Source organism: Henckelia pumila, chromosome 4, assembly GCF_033568475.1.
Source record: "Henckelia pumila isolate YLH828 chromosome 4, ASM3356847v2, whole genome shotgun sequence".
NCBI lineage: Eukaryota > Viridiplantae > Streptophyta > Magnoliopsida > Lamiales > Gesneriaceae > Henckelia > Henckelia pumila.
This window is the reverse complement of record NC_133123.1, coordinates 143,750,331-143,768,875: the sequence shown is the minus strand read 5'-3', so window position 1 is coordinate 143,768,875 and position 18,545 is coordinate 143,750,331. Positions and strand designations below refer to the sequence as shown.

General features: G+C 33.6%; 3 protein-coding genes across 3 annotated transcripts; 1 reads left to right on the top strand and 2 right to left on the bottom strand.

The window, feature by feature from the left end:
* The first annotated feature begins 532 nt into the window (after positions 1-532).
* LOC140864069 (uncharacterized) lies at positions 533-5,280 on the top strand. The gene is made up of 13 exons (XM_073267977.1): positions 533-1,038; positions 1,444-1,612; positions 1,809-1,889; positions 2,493-2,575; positions 2,662-2,777; positions 2,858-2,968; positions 3,135-3,244; positions 3,353-3,662; positions 3,753-3,830; positions 3,910-3,960; positions 4,058-4,147; positions 4,557-4,634; positions 4,840-5,280. Exons 1-13 carry the CDS (start codon positions 1,029-1,031, stop codon positions 4,882-4,884), a joined length of 1,332 nt encoding a protein of 443 aa, XP_073124078.1. The 5' UTR covers positions 533-1,028; the 3' UTR covers positions 4,885-5,280.
* Positions 5,281-5,997: 717 nt separating this feature from the next.
* On the bottom strand, positions 5,998-11,505 carry LOC140860359 (uncharacterized). The gene is made up of 9 exons (XM_073263345.1): positions 10,966-11,505; positions 10,346-10,505; positions 10,185-10,246; positions 9,492-9,586; positions 8,824-8,937; positions 8,333-8,398; positions 8,027-8,124; positions 7,509-7,948; positions 5,998-7,393 (listed from the first exon to the last, which is right to left on the bottom strand). Exons 1-9 carry the CDS (start codon positions 11,372-11,374, stop codon positions 6,195-6,197), a joined length of 2,643 nt encoding a protein of 880 aa, XP_073119446.1. The 5' UTR covers positions 11,375-11,505; the 3' UTR covers positions 5,998-6,194.
* Positions 11,506-13,321: 1,816 nt separating this feature from the next.
* Positions 13,322-15,053, bottom strand: LOC140861952 (uncharacterized). Its single transcript, XM_073264953.1, has 5 exons — positions 14,418-15,053; positions 13,893-14,156; positions 13,702-13,767; positions 13,532-13,597; positions 13,322-13,420 (listed from the first exon to the last, which is right to left on the bottom strand). Exons 1-5 carry the CDS (start codon positions 15,051-15,053, stop codon positions 13,322-13,324), a joined length of 1,131 nt encoding a protein of 376 aa, XP_073121054.1.
* Between the last annotated feature and the right edge of the window lie 3,492 nt (positions 15,054-18,545).

Sequence of the window (18,545 nt, the reverse complement as noted above, 5' to 3'; positions counted from 1 at the left end):
AAAAAAGGGGGAAAAACGTGATTTTCTGTACCATAGAACCTCGTCATCAATATTCTCAGCAAATTATTTGTATTTTATTCTACTTAATCGGAAAATTGCAAAATTTATTTATTTTTGTTTTTGGCCTTTTTAACATGTGATGATGGCTTTGCTACGGTGGATATGGCTAATTTTTTCACTAAAATTAATTTATCAAATATTATTTCATATATTTTTGTTTTTTTTTTTATAAAAAAATTAGAATAAATCAGGTGGTAACCCGTGGCCTAAAATCGCGTTGGAGTGTAAACGAGCACGTGTCCGAAACAAAACGCGACTTTTCCTACGTAATGTTTTCAAGTCTTCGATAGGATAGAGGCTCCCACAAGATATCGAAATCAACGGCTATGATTCAACCACGTCACACCTCTCCAGCATATTTCTGTTCGCCTCCACACTCTGCAGGAATATTCGGAACCACCCATCTTCTATAAATCCGCGTTTGGCCTCTGATAAAATAGGATTTGAAAATATCACGTCCCTTTAAAATATATATATATTATATCTATATATATATATACTTGTGTGGTTTATTTTAGTATTTCTGTACATTCCGAAAGATTTGAAATTTAAGAAGAAAATTTCCTTCTTTTGTTTTTATGAGACGAAATTTCCTTTTTTGAGAAGACTAAATTGTGTTATTTTAAGTATCCGCCAAACAGTCCCCAATTAGTAAAAGTCGTTTATATATAATCTGTTTTCTTTGCCTTCTCCAAGCATTTCCTCCACACAACCGCAAAAATTCTCCCAAGACAAGAATCCAACGCCCTACCAAATCCCCCGAAAAATATTTCATGGATAAATTGGTTTCCGGTTTCAATAATCAGTGGTTGTTTCGCACAGTGTGTTCGTGCTCTTTCCAATTTAAACCCGCCGATTTTCTTTTTTCTATCGCTCAATTTCATCGTTTTATTTTTTATCAATATTGTATTTCTTCCTTCTAACGTCGATTCGAGTTATCTCACTGATCAAGGAGTTTCCACTGCATCATGGGTAGAAGTAAGTTTTTTTTTCAACTGTTTTCGCAGTTCCCGTGTTGTAATCGGGTCCTTTTTTTCAAGAAATAGAAAATTAGGTCTTTTTCGCTGTTTTTTTTTAATTTCTTGGATTATCGTTTTGGATTCGTTTGTTGTTGTTAGTAATCTGCTTCTGGTGTAATTTGCCATCCATTGACTGAGAATTTGTGTTCATTTATCATTTATGAGTTACGCTTTTTTAATTCTTGATTTTTAATATATGCGTCAAATACTAGCGCTTAGAAGCGTATATAATTATGCGAAGTCTAATCTTTGTGTTTTGTGCATTTGGTTTCTATGCCAGCGTAAGGAAATTGAAATTTTATTTTTGCCAGCGTATGGAAATTGAAATTTTATTTTTATGTGATTTATTTGTGGATTTGTTTAGAAAGTTCTCAGAAAAAGAATGTTGCGATGCTGGATAGTGATGATACAGACAGTGTAAGTTCGTCATCAACTGTGCAAACAGATAACATGTTGATGTCTAGGGTTGAGGACGTACAGGTGGATACAGAGACTTTCCTTGATCAATGCTTGGATGCTTTGTATGAGAAGAGGTAGTTCAGTATTTTTTTTCTATTTGATTATTGTGGTATTAGAAATAAAATGGGTGTGAATACATGAAAATTGCTATCTTTTTCAGCCATTCTCATAGAATTAATGTTTGGTAAATGGGTTCATTGAAACGCATCACTAGACCGATTGAAGGAGATAAAGAATACTAACAAACCTGTTTTTTATTTTTGTTAACAGAGGGTCGACAAGAGAGAAGGCGTTGGCATCAATAATTGAAGCCTTCACCAACAGCTTGGAACATGAGTTTGTTGAAAAGAAGTATGCTCATTCGTTGTTCTGATGTTTTAATGTTTAGCTCATTAACCATCTAGTCTCTTTAATTTGTTTTTTTTACCTTTATAGTAAAAAAATGAGTGGTTTATTATGAATCATCGATTGGTGTTGTTGGTTGGTCAATGAATGCATTCAACATTATTTCTAAAGGGAAATAATGAGTGGTATGTTGAACTTTTGTAAAATTTAAATTGATACTCCAATAAGTAATATGTTGAATCCAAAGATTTGAAAGTTTCATAGTATCTAAATTGGCAAGGAATCTATATAACAAATCAGTCGAGTTCATAGTTCAGCAAAGGGGAGTGTTCATTCATATGAGACATGGCACCAAGTCGATGATCAGATCATATTATTTGAACCTTTTTTTAACTTTTCATTTATTTCTCAAATCTCAGTACTTCCTATTTTAATTTGCTGGGTAAGCCTCTTCCCTATCTTGAAAGTTTTCAGCAGCTGGTTAAAGGGTTCATATTTCATAAGTGTGGAGGGATTGAATTTTGGTCTATCTCTGAAATTTTGACGTTCATTCTTTCTTATGATGATTGTCATATATATTCAATAATGTTATTCTATTTCTCTTTTTAGGTTTGCCACATTACTGCACCAATGCTTGAACTCAATCAAGAAGGGTTTGGCCAAGGAGATTGCTTTGGCATCTCATATGATAGGTGTTTCCCATATCCTTGTTGCAATCGTCCTTAATGTGGGAGCTTAGTAGTAGGCTAACTTTTATTCATTGTGCATCTACTTCTAGGACTTTTAGCCCTGACCACAGGTCCGGGGGCAAAAGCACAAGAAATATTGGAAGAATCAATTTCTCCTATATTAGAGGCTCTTAAAACTCGACCTGAAATATCTAAAATATCCTCGGTATGCAAAATATTTCCTCCCACATTGCTGTCTTACCATGTACCGATACCTGAACTAATATCATGCTGGCATATTGACAGTTGCTTGAATGTTTGGCTGTTATTACATTTGTTGGCGGTGAAGAACCAGAGGAAACAGAGAAATCTATGCAAATAATGTGGCAAATGGCTCATCCAAAATTGGGTACCAATGTATGTATTTCTTTAATTAATTTGGGTTAGATATCTTTGATAATGCCGCATTGTGTTGACTGTACACTTGCATACATTCATAAAGTTCAGTAGTTACTGGATGCAGTTCAGTTGTATCAGTCATACAATCTATAATGTTTCTGTTTGTTGCATTTGGAAAATTTAGGTTGCTGCTGCCAAACCTTCTCTGGCAATGATAATGATGGTTGTCTCTGCCTGGTCATTTCTTCTTACCACCATGAATGGACGAACTCTGAACCCGAAAATTTGGCAAGAGTCAGTGACAATTTTATGTTTGGCTCGACTTTCTCATCATTTTATCTGCTTGTAATTAAGTTCCAATGCCTATCCAGGTGTGTGAGTGTTATCTTGAAAATAATGCAGGTCAATATCCTATCTCTCAAGTCTGCTTGACAAGGATGACAGATCTCTACGAATTGCTGTTGGTGAAGCACTTGCTTTAATTTTTGAGATAGGGAGCCTGGAGAAATTCTGTGGTGACACTAAAGTCTCTGGCGACACCTCTGTGGATAATGTGAATGATTCTCGAAAATTAATGCCAATACATGGGTTAAGAAATAAAATTCTTAACCAAGTGAGGAGCCTCTCTTCTGAGGCAGGTGGTAAAGGTTCTGCCAAGAAAGATCTCAATAGTCAGAGAAACACGTTTCGAGATATTCTGGATTTTCTTGAGGTTTGTTATTTAAGTTAATCTGCTTCATATTGGAGCTATTGTTGTACACAATAATTTGAATATCAACTCAAAATATTAATAATGTATCAGGATGGTTATACCCCTGAAACGTCCATGAAGATCGGTGGAGATTCCTTAAATATGTGCACATGGGCTGAATCGATACAGGTCTTTATTATCTCCTTAGAAACTTTACCAATGTGATGTCTTCTTGGGATTGACCTTTTCTAATTTTTCCAACTGATAGCTAAACTTCTTGAAGCATTTTCTTGGAGGAGGTTTTGTGAAGCATATGCAGGTACAATTCTATCTTGATTTTTTAAGAATGACTTCTATGCAAATGCACTCCACCTTAACAGATATTATCCCTTTGTTTCTTTGTCCTGTTTTTATAGGAAAATCAATTTCTACAAGATGCCCTTGGTTTCACGCCTAAGAAGAAGCTTCTTTCAGGAGTCGAGAATCGATTGTCATATGGTGAAAAGGTTTGTCTAATATTTACATTTTCAAAGTTGTATCCTTGTGTTTTGGTTAATTATCTCTCTAGTCTCATCTTTAGATTGGATGATAATGTTTGTAATAGATTGTAGTTGTTAGGATGCAGGCTTATCCCCAATCTTCACGGTTTTCGAATAATCTATCTATCCGAATTTTGTTAAAGAAAGTTTTTGACACCAAACTCTGGAACCCCTGGACGCAGAAATGTTCTTATTCGCTAAAATTTGATTAAAATGTGATTATTCTTTTCTTTGTTATTTTAGTTAATTTAAAATCTATTTCATTGTGGAGTTTGGCTGTTTTGGTAGAATATGGCATTTTGTTCATCTGTCAATCCTTGCCATTACTTATTTGTCGTGTTAAATGTGCCTCTCTTTACTGTTCCTTACTTGACAGAGGATGTACAAGTCTCCTAACTCTGCCCTTAACAAGGCAAGAACACAATTACTAAACAAACAGCGGATGTTATCTCAGGTACTTCATTTTCTTCAAGTCGCATTTTTGCTCTCGGCATTATTTCTCTTTCATCTGGTCTCTTCCCGGGGTAGTTAATAAAAAATAATTTGGCAACGTGCATAATGTAATAAATTACACCTGGTAATCTTGTTTGTTTACCTGCTTTCATATTACCTTTTTGTTTTTGTTCATAGATTTGATTTGCTATTACAATTATCTGCAGGATAAGAACTCCGGCCACTATGCAGCTGTCTTTGCTGATGAATAAATCACCCTCAAATATCTTTATATTGAAGAAAGTGTTGAAAAATTTCATTGCATTTTTAATAAATATATTTCCAGACAAATAAGAGAGGCTGTCCATTGTCTTTTGACTTGCTGGGATTTGCTGCTACCTTAGAACTTTATATAAGCCAGATGATATACCCAACCAAAATCTGTTGGGTATGGAGACCGTCTGCCTCTGTTCATCATCGTGCTGCTTGCTGTCCTTGATGTTTGATACTTCTAGCAGTTGCAAATTGACTTTGAGTTTGTATTAGTGGCTACATATTTTTTTTTTACTTTATTGTACTTTTACTTCCACTGTTTCTGCCATTACCAACTTTCATTGGTTTATTGTAGAACTAATATTTTTTAAATTTCTCTCTTGCATGGATCCAAATCGAATTTAGAAATTTTGATAATTTAACGATGAATCCTATTCAAACATGTAGGTAGATTTACATTCCAAGAAGTAATGGGATGACAACAAATGTGGTTCTTGAGTTTGTATTTAGATATAAATAAAGGAAAAAAATTATTAATGTTCATTCTTGACATTTAATGACTTTTAAACTTTTTTTTTTTTTAGAATTTACAAATCCAGAGGTGGATTTGTATTCAACGAGAAATTCAGAAGTTAACTAGTATATTTACAGAGATATTAGTTAAAGGGAAAAGAAAGAGAGCTTGTGAGATTTCACCGTTTCAACTTTCATGGTTGATGACTTGATTCAGGTAGAAATAGTTTCTAAATCACTACTTACCTTTTTTTTGAAAAAAAAAAAAGTGAATCGAACCAAAATTTTAAGAAGCCATAGATTTGTAATTTATTGAATTTCGGTAGTTGGAATTTCAAATATTGATTTTGTGATTTTTAAGCAATCGTTTAACAAAAGAAATAGGGAAAACAAAAATATGATTTATGAAGGAAGAAAACTTAAAATTTTCGTGCTATTTTAAACTTTCAGAGTAGAGATTCATTTTGTAATCCCTTTTCTATGATTTTTCAATTAACGTAAAATTATGCCCAAGTTAAAAAAAATTATTTTAAAACAATGATAAATAATATTTCAAACTTCAACTTTACCATTGCTTGAAGCTAAGAGTGACCAAATGAGCATGGCATAAACCAAGACTTTATTATAATTAAACTAGTATTTTTTTAAAGAAATATAATGAAACTATTATCCGGTGGACTTTACATAAGCTGAAGTTTGTATAACAGACCAGGCCAGCAGACACCAGAACCTCTGTTACCTAAAATATGGATTCTGGGTATGGCCCTTGCACAAAAAAAATAAAGGAAAATCAACTTCATGTATTATAATGACCAGGCATGCCAGAAAAATGCTTCTTCATCGCTCTATCCTGTCTATTATGATTTCTTCCTCCGCCTCTGCGCCCTCCACCCCTACCACGCCTTCCACCAACTTCATCAGTATCTTTCCCTGCATTTTGCTCCTCATTCGACTCTGAAACCTTCTTAACTGCACCCGACGAAAAACTCATCTTCCCCCGTCCCCTGACAGTTCCTCGACCCCCTCTTACTTGTTCCTCGACCTCATCAGTAGCATGTTCATTAATCTGCTGCTCATTCAATTCTTCTAGCTTCTTAACACTGCCCAAAGGTATATTTCCCCCTCGTCCAAGACCATGGATAAGTTCCTTTTGTGCTTGATTAAGCAGTTTGGCTTCGTTGTAATTGGCCACGGCAACAGAACCATCGACTTTGTAGCTGTAGTTTTTACCATCTTTGACATAAAATAGAGGCTTTTTACGCGATCCCCATTTTGAATTGCCAGAATTTGAGGTTGAGTCGCCACCATCAGCTTGGGTTGACACTCTCTGTGAGGCCATTTTGCCCTCCAGTTCCTCGGATTCTTCTAGCACTGAATCACAGATGCTCAATCCTAGATCATCAAAAGAATCGTCATACTCGTCTTCATACTCGAGCTGTGACATAAGAACAGCAGTTTTTGCCAGTTCTTTATCTTTGGCGTTAAGGGTCTCAAAATTAGACACATCATCGGCATTCTTGCGAATGAATCTCCCAACCGAAGAAGATGATGAACTGGACGACACTCCAGCAGTTTTCAACACAGTGGATGCCGCAACTTCTGAAGGGGAATCAACAGATTCCACTAGTTTCCCCTTCCCCTTGTCATACCTGCTCATAGATGGTGCAGCCTTAGGAGATGGAATCCTTTCTAGTTTAGTGTCAAGAGACTGTACTTCTTCATGAAGAGTTCCTTCAAGGATCCTCTGAATCACCTCTTCTGCATCCTGGTTGTACACTTCTAGACAAGCTACCAAGAAACCCCTTCCATAATCAGGAAAGAGTTCTTTTATTTGACTGATTTTGGACTCGATGATTGCTGCATTTTCATCTGTCCGCATTGCTTTACTGGTCGCTAGAGCCGGAGTAGAGCTTTTCAATTTGGTAGCAGTTTCCAGAGGATGCTTCATGATCCCAGCAAGAAACTGGAACTGCTCATGATCCATGGATATCCAACCTAAACAACAGTTGGCATGTCACGCATCTCAAGGATAGCCACTAGTTAATTTAGATATTCACTAGAAAGGTATTTATCCATGATTAAGCTCTGAAAACCATATTGAAATTCTTACCAGTTTGTTGCAGCAACTGAATCCTACTCATTATTTTGTGATCCTTCTCAATGTTCTGTATAAATGTTTCTCTGCTTAGTTCCTCAGTAACATACGAGTGGAATCCACTAAGATCTTTTAATGACTGTATTAGAATGTCTGACCTAACCACAGGGTCCTCCACATTGGCTGGAAACATCTTCAATAAAACTGGATGAGAACAACTACTTTCAAATGCATCATCACTAAGATAACAGAAATAAAGCAATTTCCAACCAAATGTTACTATCCTAGTATATAACATCTTCAGACTAATAAAAAAGTTTGGAAGCACGTCTCCGGATATCTCAGGGTTTCTATTTTCCGCACTTCCAAAAATAACATGAAAGCTTTTCTGGAGAGATGGCAGAAGCGAGTCATGAAGCCTTGCAAGGGTCATGAGCAATTCTTCATTGCCATCACTGCACAGAAAATAGACCTTTGATTATTTTCACCCCAACAACTTGAAAGCAAAAATATTTCAGATGGCAAAATCATACCTCCTTTCAACTGGGGAAGCGAAGAAAACGGCTGCTTGTTTATATGCATTGACAAATGAATCCAATGATACAACTGCGTCATTTATGAAGTCCATAAACTGTAAACAAGTCAAAATTAAAAAAAATAAAAAAATAAAAACTTAAGATACAAGAGCCAGAGAAAACAGCACTAAAACTACTTTCCCAACATTAGCTAACTCTATCGTCAATGTTGACATCACATTTTTTTGAAGGGACAAAGAAATTGACATCCTTAAGTAGGAGGGAGGATACTAGAGTACAGACCGTCAAAAAATTGCAGGTTACCTCTAGAACATCAAAACGAAGGCGACAGGATCCTTTGTCTTTGGAACCACCAGAACCAAGTAGATCCTGTACATAAAGGGCCAAATAAAACATTAGCAGTAAACATTTCAGATACGATATGAATGCTTTCATGGTATTATACTTAAACCAAGATTGCATAACATTGATAACAATCAAGAGTTGCTGGCGGACCTCCAATTCTAAAATTAAAGTTGTCAAAAGATTTTCATAACAGTCACCCCAAAAGAATTTGATTTTTTTAGGCAAAACTTGCAATTTTATTAACTATAGTCATTAATTACATGTCTAACCAACCACGAGGGGAACTCACCATTCATCCAAACAAAAGATGACTGGAGAAGAAGAAGAAAAAAATTGATTTTAACAAGAGTAAAGGTTGCAACTTGTATTTTTTACAACAATGAAAAAAACTCAGCTTTTTACAAAATGGTACCTTGTTCAGAGACAAATTGCAAAAAATAAGAAAGTACCTTCAATGTTGAGTCACATCGTTGATACATGGTCTGGACAATGCAGAGGAAATTGGACATTAGTACTGGAAAGTCATCCTGTAGATGGGGCTGAGCCTTCATCACATTCATCACCTGGAAAATAGAAATGAATACAAGTCAGTCCTGAGTGCGTGCATATTTGAAGTATATCCACTAATTTCCTTCCATTTCTATATAATTCTGAAAAGGAATTCTAGATATTTTAGGCCCAACTTAGCTAAAAAGGCTTTCACATATGCTAAGCATGGCATTTTTGAAATCCTTATAGTGGTGTTATTTTCAAGCGCATATTTTGATTTCAGCCTTCACTCTCCAGTACATAACTACCAGACACAACTTTTAGCATACCATGATTTCAAATTGTAAAAAATGCAATTCAATTCACATATTAAAGTAGCAAATGAAAATGTCAACGAGTGCAAAATCACTCATTAATGTCTCGGTCTCAGATTTTCAAACAGATAGACTTCAATTTTAAAATTACAAATATGATATACCGAACTTTAAAATCAGACCAGCAATGGCAATTCAAAGGAACATTTAGTGTCATGATTTTCAAGACAATCATGATACTGCGTGGGAATGGCCTAGTGATCAAGCCAAAATATTCATAAGAAACTAAGGGTGATTTAGTTTTTACTACATACCAATCTTCTGGTCAAATCTTCATTTTCTTGACCATATATTGCACATATATCTAATAACTTTGGCAAATCTAGCAGCTTCTTGCTCTGCAAGAGAACTATACATACAATTAGTCAACCAAGTGCACTCGTAGCCAAATTACTCAAAGATTGTCTCCGTAGAAAAAACAACACTGATGTTTTGCTAATCATAAAAAATTTATCCTTCGGCATGACAGTCAACAGCACTTACATAGATAGTAAAACAATATGTTACTGTCGTGCAAGACCAGATCAACAACAACTATCTCAAGAAATAGTGAATGTTAGAAACTTGATCATCGGGCAATAATAGAAGTAAGATATTGGCATGCAGTCACTAACATGCTGCTTACGAATCTTCTCCATTCCAATACTTTTTGAACTTGATAATTTGAGCTGCTAAGATACCAAATCAACCAGCGCCATCTCACTTGAATTTCCCCTGCTGCTACATGTTGTGAGGCATATGGCACAATACATTTTTATTTCAAGACATGACTTTGCGTGGTTTCCATCAGCAACCTTATGAAGTTGTTTATGTCATTCCTCCAAGGAATCGACATCTCACGTTCCAGATTTTATTATCATGTGGGTGGCGTCTAAAACTGAATTATACTATTCACAGCTAAAACAAATTGGACTATATCTAAACAGGAGAATGAAAAATCAACACACCAGCATGATCTTTTGGACTCAGGGTATCAGCAGCCTTAGCTCCAGGATCCCGATTAGAAGATCTGCAGCGAAAGAAAATGATCATTAGATTCAGAACCAAACAAGCATATCAGTGCAATATAGATGTACAGATGATAAGAACGGGTTCCATTGTAACATACAATCGATACAAGACCATGAAGACCCTTCGACATAGCTCAAACTCATTTACAATCACTCCTGCAACTATTCCTTGGACTCCATGGTGAGGGAAATCATACCACCGACTTCTAAATTTCAGAAAGCTTTCAAGGAAAGCATATAATGATTCATCTGTAGACACTGAAAAAACAGGAAAGTTGTCAAAAGACTAAACTGTGGCTTGACTGTCAAGAAAAAAGCCAACAACAAAAACAAAGGAATAATTATTAACCAATATCAATTTTCTAAGTCACCTAGAGAAGACATGATGATCATGACAGATTTCACAGTATCACAAGCAAGATTCAAATGCCTAAGTCTCAGTTACAACATTAGTTTTTAACAATTCAAATTGTACGCTAAAATTGGTATTGTCTTTTAAAGAATATCATTTGAATGAGTTGCACTCAACAAGAACAATCCCTCACGGAAGCGCTTTCAGTAATCAACACCCACAAAGTTCCATAGCAAAAGTTTAGAAAATATCAAGTCTTTGGACAAATAAAAAAAACAATTATAATATAAAAATCCAGTCTGCAATCACCATGCAACTAAAAGCATCGAAATACATATTACGATAATCACCATTCACAAAAACAACCTTCTCTCCAAAACTGTTTTGGACCCAGTTTGAGCAAACGAGACAACTCCCTATTCAGCATATCAACAACATGCTGTGACTCCACAGGATCCAATCCACCCTCGTCAGCCCGAAGTCCCGCAGCAACCGCCTCATCTTGGGGTAAATAAATTACAAATCTGCCAGTTGCAGAGCTTTTACTCGCCCATTCCCCGTTTTCACCCACCTTAACTCTGCCCGTCGACGCGATTTCAGCATCCCTGCAGCTTCCGCTATCCGCGGAGGCGGAGCAATCATCACGGAGAGAGCTAGAGAGTGTCGTTTGACGAGTGTTGAGCTTCTGGAAATCCGTCTTCGGAACAAATTTCTTCTGAGGTTGAAGGGAACTTTTGTAGTCATTCCTGGTTTGGGATATGTGTCGACCGGACATTCTTTTCTTCCTATACTGTGTTAGGGTTTCGGAAGATGAAATCGAATCGGAGCAGCTGAAGCGATGGCGGAGTCGATGGGTGACAGGGTGGGGATGATCTCCTTCGGTCCTGTGTGCCGATACGATATGCCTTTCGCGTTTACGTGCGAGGCCCAAATCATAACAATATTGGGCTTAACCTACCCAAAGTCTGTCCGTGCTAAGAGGAACAAAATCTACAAAATCTAAAGAGACCCCTGCGTTGAAGGCTCGTGGACGCTAACAAATGGACTTATAATATTGGGCTTATAATTCTATTCTACCTTAAATAATAATAATAATAATATTGGGCTTATGCTTTGGGCCCAAAACATTTCCAATATTATATGTTTTAAAATTTTCAGATATTCCACGTCAAAAGAAATTTTCAGATATTCTACCCTACCTATTAAAAAATAGATAAGAGTACAAAAAATAATTTTAAATATCTTAAAAGTTTATATATTTGAGATTTAAAATATGTGGTCTATATAATTGACGTGCAGAAAATATGAAAAAATCATCATTGAAAAGTAATAAAAACGACATAATTTAAATAAATATTTCAATGGCATAAACATGCAATACGTGCAAAAGACTACTATTTTATGATATAACACACAACACATAAAAATCAGGATTTTTTGTTTACATTATTAATCACTTGTATAGAACGTTCTTGTGTCATAACAATGGTCCAAACACACGCAGTGCATGCATAAAAATTAACGACATATTCGAAAAGTTGAGATTTGAGGTAGTGACTTATTTTTTTATTTTTTATTTTTTTTTTCATTTTTGAAATTTAAAAGAGACGCGGTGGTTTAAATAAGAAGTGGGGGAAGATTTGATTGTATTTATAATATTCTTTTGTGAAAATAAGCTACAAGAGATTTTTTTTTGTTTGAGAAGGATAAAAGAGATATTTTTAAAATTTAAAAAGGTTTTCACTAACACGCCAAAAATTAGTTACTCTAATAATTATGAAATTCGCAATTTATATTTCCCAATAATTAAGCATTAGATCTCTATATATATTAACTTCTTCTTCTTTTTTTTCTTTTTTGTTTTACTTCAAAATGCATAAATTTTCTTTGGAGTGAACATGGCAATGTAAAAACTCAAAAATAAACCTTAAAAGAGAAAATATTAATGCAATATCATCACACCTTTAATATATATAATATAATATATATATATATATATATATATATATATATATATGCATATATGTATATAAATTTATAGACGTACGTCTCTGTATTTTTGTCATTGAGGCTCAACGATATGCAAAAATCTGCGTAGTTCAATTCACATGGTCTCATGTCCAAAGAGTTAATTAAATGCATGCATCCGAATCATTCGATAGTACAGGCTCAAACAATATACTTTTTAATTATTAAATCACTGAAATTTCTTTGAGTGCGCGCACGTGCAATGATGCAACAACGTAGTATAGACACCGTTTAACTATTTATTTTACATCAAGCAAATCATTAATTATTTATCTCATATCAATCAAATCATTGAATTCAAATTACTATATTACCCTTTATAAATAATATAATTTTTATTTTATTTATTGTTAAAAGAACAAAATAGTCATTTAACATTTCTATATAAAATTTAATCAATCAAATCAAATAAATCATAATCTATCAATCAAACCAATACAATTTTAACTATCATTTCTTATTTATTTTTTATTACATTATACTACTTATTTATATATTACTTATATCATACCTCAAACCAAACAGTGCCTTAGTAGAATATAATTTCAATAAAGAATTAATCTTATAATTGTTATTATTATTTTACAAAGAAAAAAACATTAAATTAAAATTAATCATCGATGCCGAAACAAGAATATCCTCAAATTTGTTACATGTCAGAATTTGATCATGTTTGTTTCCGAAAAAATATATATTAAGACCACAGATTTGGAGAAATCTTGTGATAAAGGCCAATGTCCATTCCATTGTATGCAATTGGAGCAAACATCCATAATTCATCCGAGCTTAGCAACTGCAAACATCAATCAAACCATGCATGTTTTAAATTAGTTCGATATTATGGTCAATAAAATCAAATTTAGCCGGAACCAATATTTAATATAATATTAATTAAGACAATTACCTTAATTTGAAGCTGTAAGAACTTCACGTAGTGAACAGCCTCTTCCAGCATTGTGCTAATGTCAACCTGGTGCGTTATTCCGTGTAGCAAATTTTAGTCATTGATCATATAAAATTTTATGTAATTTATACAATTGAAAAATATTTTACCAGTACATTTAATATATATACCTTGGTTCCATTAGGGACAAGATTCTGCAAGATCCTCAATCTCTCATTGATTCTCTCTCGTCTCCTCTGTAGAAATATTCGGAACAAAGGGATCATTCAAAAATTAGTTAAAATTTTTATTTTCTATTTTTTTTTTTAAAAAAAAAAACAATAATAAGAGCCCATTTGTCAAAAACAATCAAGTATTTTACCCTTGCATAAAGGCTTTGGGGATCAGTTGCGGAACCCCTGCTAGCTCTGGCTTTGCCTTTCGAGTTTTTAGCTTCCGAATTATTCGATCCTTCATCCAGAACCTGAGAAGCATTTGAATCATCCTCAGAGCTGCAAGTACTGCTTGAACTCTGTCCAATATTTACACCACCAATATTAATGTTCTCTTCTTCAACAATATCATTATTGTTTTGGACAGCTTTCTTGTTCTTTTTCGACTGCGTAATCCTCTTCTTTTTCTCTGCCTGTTTTAAGAATTGATCGTCATTAATTCATGGATTCAAAAATATTGATGAGGAAACGGACTCAAAAAATTGTAAAGTTGGGGAGGAAACAATAAAATAATAATAATTAATAATAATAACAATAATAATAATAATAATAATAATTTTAATAATATATGCAGCGATTGCCTCCTGCCACCCTAACTAAGATAGAATGGAACCATAGGAACATTGTTGAAAAAAACAACATTGATCGAAACTCTTATATATATATATACTTACATCTTTTGAAACCCGAGTTTTTTTCCTCGGACTTTCGGGTGAATTATCCTCAAATCTATCCACGCAGGATTGATCATCATGAACAGCAAAACCCTTATCCTGATCTATCCGAACTTGGGATCTTTCATACTTTCTCTTGAGCTGCATTTCATCAAAAAGTTCACCGTTCCGCATGTCCCGAATATCTGCATTTCTCACTTGATCATTGCAAACTTGTGCTTTCAGCTGGAGAATTTCTTCCATCATATGATCGGTAAAAGCAGGCACGATCAAGCTATCGTTTTTGTAATCATCCATCGGAAAAGTATCTACGGTAACGGTAGTACTATTGCTGGTAATTACATCTTGAAGAAAGTTGACACCATTAGCGTTGTAAAATTCATGGCCTGATTGGTTAAGTAAAAGGGCACTGCCAATTTCACTGATGTTGCTACTATTAGTATCATCAGTTCTAAAAAACAAATCCTCGTGATCATTTAATTGATCGACCAAGAAATTTGATGGGATCTGGCCATTGTTGGAGAAAATGTTAGTGACATTGAAATGAAGCAAGAATTGATCAGAATCTTCTTCACAAGAAAACATTTTGCTCAAAGTTTCCATTTCTTCCTCAAGAAAACCAAATGAGTACTCCATTATATCTTTAGTTATCAATAACAATGAAAGAGGAAAAAAGGATGGTTTAATTGTTGGGATTTGAAGAGGTGTTTTTGGTGTTATAAGTTAACAAAATCAGTTACATGTATTTATACTTGGGAGATGGGAAAGGAAGAATGAAATATGGGAGGTAAGTAGGATTGACTTTAATTTTATATTAGTTTTATATGTAAAACCAAATTATTGTTATTATTATTATTATAGAATGGTCTGGTCCCAGTGATTTCACTAATTTGTACTTCTAATGCCATTGGTCAAATGTGGGGCCAAAACCAAGCCAAAAACAACTCATTAAGGAGACCAAATGCACGCGATTATGGCCTTAATTAAATGTGCAACTCTTTAGAAGCTTAAAAAACATTGTACTAGCTCAAATTATAATTAAAACTAATGGAGATTGTTAAATGTTTCGGTTTTATTCTGTTGTGGGTAAACAAATGGCATGGAACCGGCCTGCTAATTAGCAACTCACCTCAGTACTTTGGGTTAGAATTAATTAATTCTCTATGTGAATTACTAACTAAATAAATGTAAAAAGAAATTGTCCTTTTTAAGGTATTTATAAATCGTCAATTTATTAAAACTCTAGTATCAGATCGATGCATGATAAGCCCGGTTTTGATGTAATAGTAGAATAATTTGTTGTGCAATTAACGAATTATTTAACCATTTATAAATGTACCAAAAACAAAGTAATCAATTCCAATCACACCCAGTGTCATTTTACATATGTCCGTTGGATTCAACCTTAAGGTACCGTGTTAGAATTTTCCCACAAAATATTACATTTTCATTAAAAAGAAGATCATATTGATGACTGTTGTACTTTTTCTAGTCTAATCATTTGATGGAGACTAACAATTAATGAATTATGAGATAGTTAAGTGAAGGCGAGGGTTGAGGTTAAGATCAGTATTGGGAAATAAAAACGTTGTACGTGGTTATTGGTAGAACGTGGAATTATTGGTGATTTTTAAAACAAATAATTAGAGGGAATTAATTATATATGTTGATATAAATAATAAAATAAGAAGATAAAGGCGGCCTTTTCATGAAGTCGTGGGGATAAGTACATAATTTTTAATCCGACATTATGTCCGTGACACCTGGTCTTTGTCCCCATCGTAACCCAAACCTAACCTTTGTTTGTGATAGTTAAATCACATCCTAAGATAATTAACATCAAACCTAAAAATTTTCAAGTTAATTTCACCACTTGTGCGTGGTTTAAAGTTGACTGTTTACCTTGTTTTGGTTTTATCGATCTTAAAAAAATTGACCATTGGAGTGTATAAATCGGAATGAAGTAGATTTGAGAGGATTATAATATTTGTGTATTTTTTTTCTTTAACTTTATCTCTTTAGAACTAATAACACTTGATCATATATTATATTTCATATGCATTTCGATAAAGCATTGATGAATTATATTCATCTTCGTAAAAAGATAATTGTCTCATTTATCTAGATGCACGAGTTTAGTAATTATAGTATAAGCCGATGATGTATAGATCAAGTTCCACGTTTGAGACGAGGTCTCGAGTTCGAAATTCAATTACTACAATTTTCTGACTCAAAAAGAAAACTCAATTACTACAATTTTCTGACTCAAAAAGAAAAGAAGAAATATACTTATAACATGAGTAAATAGCGCTTGCTATTTTTATTGATGAGAGAGACTTTTTTTTAAAAAAAAATCCAACTAAACAAACCATGCTTTTATTGAAGGTAAAACATTTATTTGTAACACATAAATTACAGCATACCATCACATGCACGCTTTATGTATAGTTACTGTCATGCTCAATTGCTCATTCTGTGCTTTATTTTTAGTTTAAAACTAATGATTTAAAGTTTGATATATAATTGAAATTGTTTGCCCCAAAGATGGTGATTATTTTACTCGTATTATTATTACCCCAATTCATTATGTATCATTCTCTAGATCTTTGTATTGACATGATATCTTCTTTTATACTACTTTATAGCAGATATTTTTTAGAGTTAGCTAAAAAATTAATTCTATCTGGTTTAAAAATTTTGGTCGACAAGATTATTTTAACAGGGCAATCAGTTTGCATATTGAATAATAGTGTATGGAATCGTAAATGTTTTCTTGGAAAAAACAACAATATGATCTGCGATTTACCAGCTATATATATATATATATATATATATATATATATATATATATATATATATATATATATTTTAACTTTAATATATAATAATTAATTATATATGGGTACCAAGCACATCTCCAAAACAATGGAAATTAGATTCATCGAAGTTAATACAGATTACGTGAACTTAGTCATAATTAACTACCAATTTGTAACCTTTTGTTCCGGCGTTTTTCCCGCGTAACCAACCATAGACTGGTTCCATTTAACGCACACACACACATATATATATATATATATATATATATATATATATATATATATATATATATAAGAGTGTGGCCTTGTAATTTGTAAATGAATTACTTTTTATGTATAATTTTACTTTAAAATATAAATTGTATTGTTTTTCAATGAAATAGTAATTATGTGGTGCGATGAAAAATGGGTGTTTCTATAATTTTGTAATTGGAATCTATAAGAAGCATGTAATTGAAGGTATTGTACTCAATTCAACTATAACTAAATTATATAAATTAATCAATTCGTATTAAATAGTCGCGAATAATGGTTTCAAATTTTAAAATGACTTGTATTTAAGTTTTGGCGTGGAAAAGATAATGAACGATTTCATTTACATCGTATATGTAAAACAATTACAACCTCTTATATTTATGGATTTCTATGACTAATAAACCAACGACAGGTGGCCAAAAAATCCTAACAAACTAACAAACAAATATTCTTTGCTTACGTAATAAAATCTATCCACTAGATGTTTCTCGATTATGGGCAGATGAGTCTTTGGACTGAAATAGATTTGGGCTTGAATTATTTCTTGATTCACCTTTCATTTGAAACAGACTTGGGCTTATTATTGTATCCTTAACTTGCCCCCTCAAGCTAAGTGAGGGTTGAAGAACAACACTTAGCTTGTTACGTAATCTTAGAAATGCAGAAGCAGCCAATGGTTTAGTAAGAATATCCCCAATTTGATCAAATGAGGGCACATATTGAACACTAAGGAGCTTCGACAAAACCTTTTCTCGAACAAAATGAAGATACAACTCCAGATGTTTAGTTCTAGAATGAAGAACTGGATTTGCACTTAGAGCAATAGTGCTCATGTTATCACACCAGATAACAGGAACTTTTTGCTGTGAGATGTGAAGTTCCTGTAACAAAGATTGAATCCACAATAATTCAGAGGCTGCATTAGCCAAGCTTCGATATTCCGCTTCAGTACTTGACCGAAAACCTACATTTTGTTTCTTTGAGCTCCAAGATATTTGGGGAATTACCGAGAAACCAGCAAAATCCAGAAGTTGAGCGTCGATCATCGGGATCA